A 9,079-nucleotide genomic window follows, 5' to 3' on the forward strand; every position below is an offset into this window, starting at 1 on the left:
ATTGTAACGATGTCCCTAGCATCACAGGCGAGTCCAAGAAGGAAGCTGAAATGCCCCTAGCTTCAAAGACGTGTACTAGCAGGATGAAACTGTTGTACGATGTCCCTAGCTTCACATACAAGCCCTGGAACGACAAAACAGCTGTAGTATATCTCAAACATTACTGACGGGTCCTAGAAGGTTAAAGCAGCAGTATCATGTCCGTAGCATATATGACAAGTCACAGAAGGACGAAGTACTGTATGTTGTCCCTAGTATCATTGTCGAGTCAAAGAGGGAACAAACAGCTACATGTACATATGCCGTCCCTAGCTTCAATGACGTGTACTAAAAGGACGAAACAGCTTTGCGATGTCCCTAGCTTCACCGACAAGCCCTAGAAGGACAAACCAGCTGTAGTATATCCAAAACATAACTGACGGGTCCTAGAAGGTTTGAGCAGCAGTATCATGTCCGTAACATCACTGACAAGTCCTAGACGGACGAACTGCTGTGTTACGGCCTAAATGTTAGTTTTATGTTGAATTTATTGTTTAGTTTCATTTGTGGTGATTTTGTTAAGATTCCGGAAAATACGGTTATCCGGTTTCCGGTTTTAGTATAGACGAATATTATGGGATAGCGTTATCCAAGCGCAGCACATGTTTTGAGTATGAGAAGATTCGTTCGGACTATCGTAGGATACGATACGGTAACTAATTACTGTTGAATGATTTGAATATGATTTATGCTTGTTTAGGAATTCATGTCATCATGTTATAATGTCATTTTGGATAATTCGGCCAATATATAAATATGTCAGTGAACCGTGGACAGACGACAAGTCCCTCGTGCATTCTAGTCTATCACTTGATTTCTGCTGTATTTGTATGCTATGATATGATTGATACATTGCTGTTTCATTGCTGTTTAACTCGCTATAAATGTGTAAGAGTAATAGTATCGTAATAGTATTTTGCTATATTTATCAGGTTCGGTTAAATTCATTCTGGGCCGAAACGTCCTAGTCTTGTCAAGTCATGTGTATTGTATACTGAATAGTAGAGGGCGAGTTGTCTCGATCTCATCTACAGATCAAACTCGTCATGTGTTATAGATGATAAGGCATAATAGTAACTGTTGCTTAGTTAATTAGTCTAATAAGTACTGTTTCTTTTCGTTACAGTCAATCTATCTACGTAGAACTATCACTGAGTCAATACACCTGTACTATACTTGTATGTAGTTGATGTCAAAGATAATAAACACAGATGAAGCCATGAAGATGGAATTGACCTCATTTATTATTTACGATAGCCAGAGCGATTTCGAGGCGTATTCGACGCCTACATTCATTGACGTATCATCCCAGATGTAAGAGGTATGATCTTCAAGCTTTTAAGTGATACAGATCTGGAACAAGATGGCTACTAGAGACAGAGAAGCTGTAGAAGGTTACATGTATGACTTAAATTCAGATTCTGGACGGGCCAGAAAATTTAGTGAGAAAAGCATGCAGTACAATATGGAACAGCTTGACAAAAAATACAAGTCTCTATGTAGGTCAGAGAGATATTTAAAAGAAATAGCCACTGAAGATGACGAACCTTTGGATATTGTGCGTAAAAAATACAGTATGTGGATGAGTGAGTTCGAAAAATATTTGGAACTATATGACATTTTACTGCCCCAAATCTCTTTCCAAGAGCATGATGAGTTTGTTAAAAGGTTCAATGAGAATTATGATTCTGCGAAACAATTCAAAGGTTGGATTGAGGACTACATTTCTTCGCGGAGTGCTATGACATTGAGTAAGAACACTTTATCTGTAGCCGAAGAGTTGAGTGTGGCTGGTGAGAAAATAGGCCAAGGCATTTTAAAGAAAACGGATCCAGAAGCCGATGATAATGTATCCGTTTCCAGTACTGCCAGTTCTTACGCGTCTTTGAAACGTATCAAAGAAGAACAGGTTAGGGTAGAATTAGAGACAAGGAAACTAGCGTTATCAAAGAAACATGAACTTGAGTTAGCTAAGTTGTCGCTAAAGCTCAAAGAGGAAGAACTGGAACTTGATACCGGTATAGCTGTCGCTCAAGCGAGAAGTGGAGTACTCGACAAGTACGACTCAAATGAAAATCTGAATGCTTCAGTTGACCAGGCTCTTGCGTTCGAGCAACCTCGATTTACCTCCCCTAAGCCGCGGCCATTTCCTGTACGATTTACAGATGAAAGTGTTTGTGCAAGTCCCCCTCCAGTCTTATATGATATACCTAGACCGCATATGACTGGTGTAGCAGAAGTGTCATCGAGAACACTATCTGAACAATATGTTGATTCGTCCCATTCACAAACTGTAGTTCAGTCGGTAGTTCAACATTTAAGAAAACCTGTGGCAGAGGTAAAGAAGTTTAGTGGAGATCCTCTAGAATATCGCAGATTTATTCGTCAATTTAACTCGAAGGTTGTAATCAACACTGATGATGACGATGAAAGGATGAACTACCTTGAACAACTTACATTCGGAGTTGCACATAAAGTGGTGTCGGGATTCAGCCATCTTAATGGCGACAAGGCTTATAAGGCAGCCATGAGTCAGCTGGAGGATCGCTATGGCGATGAGGAAGTTATAGCGACAGCTTTCATCAAGAAAGCATTAGACTGGCCCACCATTCGTCCTGGAGACCCGAAGGCACTCGATGACTTCTCTTTGTTTCTTGTAGAGTGTGATAATGCAGTTGGCACAGAATCAAATGGCGTTCTTGACTACTCGGACAATATTAAGAAATTAATGCTCAAACTACCCTTCTATCTGCATGATAAATGGAGGAACCAAGTATACAAGTACAAGGAAGCAAAGAGGAAGGTTCGGTTCCAAGACTTGATGAAGTTTGTGAAGGCAGAGGCTAAGAAAGTCAACGACCCTACGTATGGAAGTAATGCCACTGGGACTTCAAGACCAAAGACTCAGACAAAGATTGCACGTTCCAGCAATGCAGTTCCCGAGATTGTTACAGATTCTATACCCAAGAGCACCAGTGAAACCGTACCTCCTCCAGCCCCGAATTATAAGTGTTTCTTCTGTGACTCTACTTCCCATTCTCTGGATTCTTGCAAAAAGATAACTGCCAAACCTATGAACGAAAGAGTCAACTTCATTAAAGAAAAGGGATTATGCTTTGGCTGTCTCAAGAAAGGCCACTTGTCGAAGAGATGCCGTAATCGTTCCAAGTGCGGCATATGCAAAAAAAGTCATCCATCTATCTTACACAACGAAGAAAGCTCGTCATTTGTTAGTGTATCGAATGCCAGTACTGGTTATGCTATCGCAAAAGAAGATCAAAAGGGGGATGTGTCTTGTGCCATGGCGATAGTCCCAGTTAGAATTCGCTTGCGTGATAAACCTCATAGTATAGAGACATACGCATTCTTGGATACAGGTAGTAGTGCTTCGTTTTGCACCGAGACCGTTATGAAACAGCTTGGAGCTAGAGGTAAGAAGACACAGCTTACACTGAGTACAATGGGTGAGCCATTTATCATGAACACATTTTCCATCAGTGGACTGCAAGTAAGTGACATTGACTCAGAAAATGCTATTGATCTTCCGCGAGTGTTCACGAAGGAGAAAATGCCCGTGTCCAAGAAGCACATCCCAACACAAGGAGAGGTGTCAAGGTGGGAACACTTAGCAAAGGTTTCACTAGCTGAGCCTAACTGTGAGATAGGTTTGATGATTGGTAGCAACGTACCAGATGCCTACTCGCCTATTGAGATACTTGCAGGCCCTAGTGGATACCACATGCTACAAGAACTAAGCTTGGATGGGTGGTCTGGAATGTTCTTCGAGAAAGCGGTACTATACAAGTCAACAGAGTTCACATTCAGGATGAGTCTGGAGAAGACATCGAAGACATGGTTAAGAGATCTATGAACCTCGATTTCCCTGAGCGTCTTATTGACGATAGAAAAGAAAACTCCAGGGAGGACAAACAATTTTTGGATATGGCTGAAAACTCTATTTATAAGGATGGAGAACATTACTGCGTTTCGTTGCCATTTCGTAACAAGGTCACTATTTTGCCTGATAACTCGGTAATGGCTAAACGGAGATTACGCAGCATTGAGAACAGGTTCAAGGCAGATCCCAAGTTCAAAGAAGATTACACTGCCTTCATGGAAAAACTGTTGGAGAAAGGTCATGCTGAACCAGCACCTGTGGGATTTGACAAAGGAAAGGTCTGGTACATTCCTCATCATGGTGTATACCACAAGAAAAAGAACAAGATTCGAGTGGTGTTTGATTGCTCTGCGCGATATCAAGGTGTCTCCCTTAACGACAACTTACTCCAGGGACCTGACCTTACAAACAATCTTCTTGGTGTGTTGATGCGATTCCGGGAGGAACCAGTGGCTGTCATTGGAGACATTGAAGCGATGTTCTATCAGGTGAAGGTCCCAGTAAATGAAAGAGACTATCTGCGATTTTACTGGTGGCCTAACGGGAATACTGCGAATGAGCCAAGAAGCTACAGGATGACGGTTCTCCTGTTTGGAGCCTCATCATCTCCCAGTGTTTGCAACTTTGCTCTTCAGAAAACTGCAGAGGACAGTCAAGAACGGTTTCCCCAAGAAGTTCAGGACACACTGAAAAGAAATATGTATGTCGATGACTGTCTGACCTCCGTTGCTACAGAGAAGAAGGCGATTAGTCTTATACATGATGTGACTCAAATGTGTAAATCCGGAGGATTCCGACTTACCAAATGGACGAGTAACAGTGATGAGGTTGTGGAATCTATTCCAGAGGGTGATCGTGCCCAAGAAGTCAAGTTGTGGAGTCTGGATAGTAAGCCACCTATCGAAAGAGCTCTCGGAGTTTATTGGTTCATGGAGAATGACTCCCTTGGATTCCAAATTCAGATGAAAGAGAAGCCCGTTACTAGAAGAGGTATTCTATCAGTAACCAGCTCGGTGTACGATCCCTTAGGAATTGCATCCCCGTTCGTTCTTAAGGCCAAGTCAATTCTGCAAAGACTTTGTAGGGATGGTAAGGGATGGGATGAGGAGATCACAGGAAAAGATCTGAAGGACTGGACCGATTGGCTGCTTCAGCTACCTGAACTAGAGCATGTTACCATTGATCGGTGTTACAAAGGGAAAAACCTCGGCAAGGTAACCTCCTGTCAACTTCATGGTTTCGCAGATGCAAGTGACATTGGATATGGAATGGTATTCTATCTTCGACTTGTTGATGTCACCGGAAAGATCCACTGCTCGTTCTTGTTCGGGAAGGCGAGAGTCGCACCACTGAAGGCAGTGACTATACCCCGGATGGAACTTACAGCAGCCTCTTCTCTAGTGAAGTTGGGCAGGATGGTGACAGAACAGCTGAATTACAACATAGATCGATTCTTCTTTTGGACTGACAGCACTTCAGTCTTAAGGTATATCGCAAACAAGAATTTGCGCTTCCACACGTTCGTAGCTAACCGCATTGCTCTTATCCACGAAGCTACGTCGGAAGATGACTGGTATTACATCAACACTAAGGAGAATCCAGCTGATGTTGCATCAAGAGGAACGAGCATTTCGAAGTTGCCTGACTCGTGGACTCGTGGACCAATGTTCCTCTGGAAATCCGAACGTGAATGGCCCGTTGTGGAAAAGGATGTTAAGATCACGGATAAAGAGAATGATCCTGAAATAAGGACGACTGCGTGCGCTACATCAGTTGTTTTAGACACAAACAGTGGTGTCGAAAATCTTTTCGACTATTACTCCAACTTTAATAAGCTTAGGAGAGCTACTGGATGGCTTATGAGAGCTATGGACAACCTGCAGGGAGCTGTTGAGAGGAGCCGGCAGATAAAACAGGACATCAGCAGTTCAGAATCTGATCCTGTGAAACGCGACCAGAAAATAAAGTTAGCATTGTCGAAAGAGAGACGGGATAGACTTATCAAAGGACAGAAAAACCTTCGTACAGCATGCCTGTCTGTGGATATTCTGGATCGGGCTGAAGCTTCGTTGATTAAGTATGAGCAACGAAAGTACTTCGCAGCCGAAAGCAAGATCCTTCACGAGGACAATGGTGTTCAGTCACCAAAACTCAAGAAGACTTCGAAATTATTCAAGATGGACCCCTTCGTTAAAGATGGCGTCATTCGCGTAGGAGGTCGTCTTGAAAGAGCTGAAATTTCGTATGATGCAAAACACCCTGTGGTGTTGCCTAGGGAATCTGTCGTATCGAGACTCGTTGTGGATGATGCCCACAGATCATGTGGTCACTTAGGAAAGAACACTGTGCTTGCATTCATTCGAGAAAAATATTGGATTGTTGGTGCTCGCACTCTGGTGAAATCTATTCTTTCCAAATGTGTGACTTGTAGGAAATACAGAGCTCCATGTGTTGAGCAAAAGATGGCGAACTTACCCGCAGAGCGACTCGCAGCTGATCAGCCTCCTTTCAGCAGGACTGGGATGGACTTCTTCGGACCCTTTGAACTGAAACGCGGAAGGAGTGCTGTAAAGCGATATGGGGTATTGTGTACCTGTCTTGTGACTCGTGCGGTCCATTTAGAAGTTGCTGCATCGCTCGATACAGATTCTTGCATCAACTCCATTCGACGATTTATCGCTCGCAGAGGAAAACCTGTATTTATTAGATCGGATAACGGAACCAACCTTGTCGGTGCTCAACGAGAAATGAAGGAAAATATTCAGAAATGGAACACAGACAAAATTCGTGATAACATGTTGCAGAGTAGCATTCAGTGGGAATTCAATCCTCCCTCCGGTTCTCACTTCGGCGGAGTCTGGGAAAGACTCATTAGGTCTGTGAGACAGGTGTTGTACTCTGTTATGCATGAGCAGAATGCGAAACTGGATGACGAAGGACTTCAGACACTCTTTTGTGAGGTAGAGGCTATCTTAAATGGACGCCCGTTAACTGAAGCATCGGATAACGTAACTGACCTACGGGTTTTGACCCCAAACCATCTGCTATTGCTTCAGCCTGGAGAGTATTTCCCACCTGGAACATTCGTCGCCACGGATAACTATGCCAGAAGGAGGTGGAGACAGATACAATACCTTTCAGATATTTTCTGGAATAGGTGGACCAAGGAATACTTGCCGCTTCTGCAAGGCCGCCAGAAATGGATGAAGAAACGACGCAATATGCAGACTGGAGATCTTGTGCTGATCGCTGATAGTACACCTAGGCATGCGTGGATAACCGGTAGGATTCAGGAAGTTGTGAAAGACAAACATGACATTGTGCGATTCGTGAAGGTTAAGACCCCTTCCAATGTGTTAACGCGTCCAGTGACCAAACTCGTGCTCTTGCTCGAGTCAGACATTGAGTAATGGATACGGTGAACGCTTGAGTGAAAGGACAATTCGAACTAAAATATCAGATGTACTTTTGTAATTGTAATTATTGTATGATTAAGCATAATGATTTAATTGATGTGTTTGATGGTTATTAGGCCGTTTTTGCGAATTGATAATCTCGGTTGAAGCCTCGATTAAGGGGCCGGTATGTTACGGCCTAAATGTTAGTTTTATGTTGAATTTATTGTTTAGTTTCATTTGTGGTAATTTTGTTAAGATTCCGGAAAATACGGTTATCCGGTTTCCGGTTTTAGTATAGACGAATATTATGGGATAGCGTTATCCAAGCGCAGCACATGTTTTGAGTATGAGAAGATTCGTTCGGACTATCGTAGGATACGATACGGTAACTAATTACTGTTGAATGATTTGAATATGATTTATGCTTGTTTAGGAATTCATGTCATCATGTTATAATGTCATTTTGGATAATTCGGCCAATATATAAATATGTCAGTGAACCGTGGACAGACGACAAGTCCCTCGTGCATTCTAGTCTATCACTTGATTTCTGCTGTATTTGTATGCTATGATATGATTGATACATTGCTGTTTCATTGCTGTTTAACTCGCTATAAATGTGTAAGAGTAATAGTATCGTAATAGTATTTTGCTATATTTATCAGGTTCGGTTAAATTCATTCTGGGCCGAAACGTCCTAGTCTTGTCAAGTCATGTGTATTGTATACTGAATAGTAGAGGGCGAGTTGTCTCGATCTCATCTACAGATCAAACTCGTCATGTGTTATAGATGATAAGGCATACATGAATGTAATAGTAACTGTTGCTTAGTTAATTAGTCTAATAAGTACTGTTTCTTTTCGTTACAGTCAATCTATCTACGTAGAACTATCACTGAGTCAATACACCTGTACTATACTTGTATGTAGTTGATGTCAAAGATAATAAACACAGATGAAGCCATGAAGATGGAATTGACCTCATTTATTATTTACGATAGCCAGAGCGATTTCGAGGCGTATTCGACGCCTACATGCTGTATGAAGTCCCTAGTATCACTGGCGAGTCCTAGAATGTCTAAAGAAAATGCGGTTTGATATCATTAGCATCATTGACAAGTCTTAAAATGACGGAACAGTGTATGATGTCCCTAGCATCAGTGACAAGTCCTAGAAGGACGAACTGCTGTATGATGACCTTAGCATAACCGACTAGTCCTAGAAGGACGGCTAAACCACTATATGATGCAGTTTAATTATTGATATAAGCCTCTTTTTCTTGTATAGAGTAGTGCTTCTATCTCGTATGGTATGGTTTGATAATAAATGGACAAAATTACTTCGATCAACGGCTGAAAATCAGCACTGTTACAAATTGGCCTTAATTGTGAAACCAAACCAATATTTACAGCTAACAAACGACAGTGAAGTGTAATGGGGTAGGGTTTCAACCATAATTAAGGTCACATGAAGAGGACTGAAGAGCAACAACCATAACACGTGTTCCATGGATAAGGCTTGGGTAGGATTTAAGAATACTTTGCTTTGTAAACGAAATGAAATGTAAAAGTGTCTTAATAGTGTAGTGATGGGATATACATAAATGTGATGAATGCATTAACGTTGTGACTATATCCATATATTATTTAAAAAGATCTAAGAGCCTAAATCTGAGCATGAAAAACAAACAAACAAAAATAAAAACAAAAACAAAAACAAAAAACAAAAACAACAACAGCAAAAAA

The 9,079-nt window shown here is 41.7% G+C and overlaps 1 protein-coding gene and 1 long non-coding RNA gene across 2 annotated transcripts; both read left to right on the forward strand.

The window, feature by feature from the left end:
• Positions 1-547: 547 nt before the first annotated feature.
• LOC117339826 lies at positions 548-1,259 on the forward strand. Its single transcript, XR_004535327.1, has 2 exons — positions 548-691; positions 1,166-1,259. It is a non-coding gene; the product is annotated as an uncharacterized LOC117339826 (long non-coding RNA).
• A 2,523-nt stretch (positions 1,260-3,782) lies between these two features.
• Positions 3,783-8,298, forward strand: LOC117339974. Its single transcript, XM_033901699.1, has 2 exons — positions 3,783-7,720; positions 8,205-8,298. Exon 1 carries the CDS (start codon positions 3,892-3,894, stop codon positions 7,345-7,347), a length of 3,456 nt encoding a protein of 1,151 aa, XP_033757590.1. The 5' UTR covers positions 3,783-3,891; the 3' UTR covers positions 7,348-7,720; positions 8,205-8,298.
• The last annotated feature ends 781 nt before the right edge of the window (positions 8,299-9,079 follow it).

The sequence above is a fragment of the Pecten maximus genome, chromosome 12, assembly GCF_902652985.1.
Source record: "Pecten maximus chromosome 12, xPecMax1.1, whole genome shotgun sequence".
Lineage (NCBI taxonomy): Eukaryota > Metazoa > Mollusca > Bivalvia > Pectinida > Pectinidae > Pecten > Pecten maximus.

Coding starts and splice junctions, on each gene's coding strand:
- LOC117339974 (XM_033901699.1), top strand. CDS start 3,892: ATGGTTAAGAGATCTATGAACCTCGATTTCCCTGAGCGTCTTATTGAC.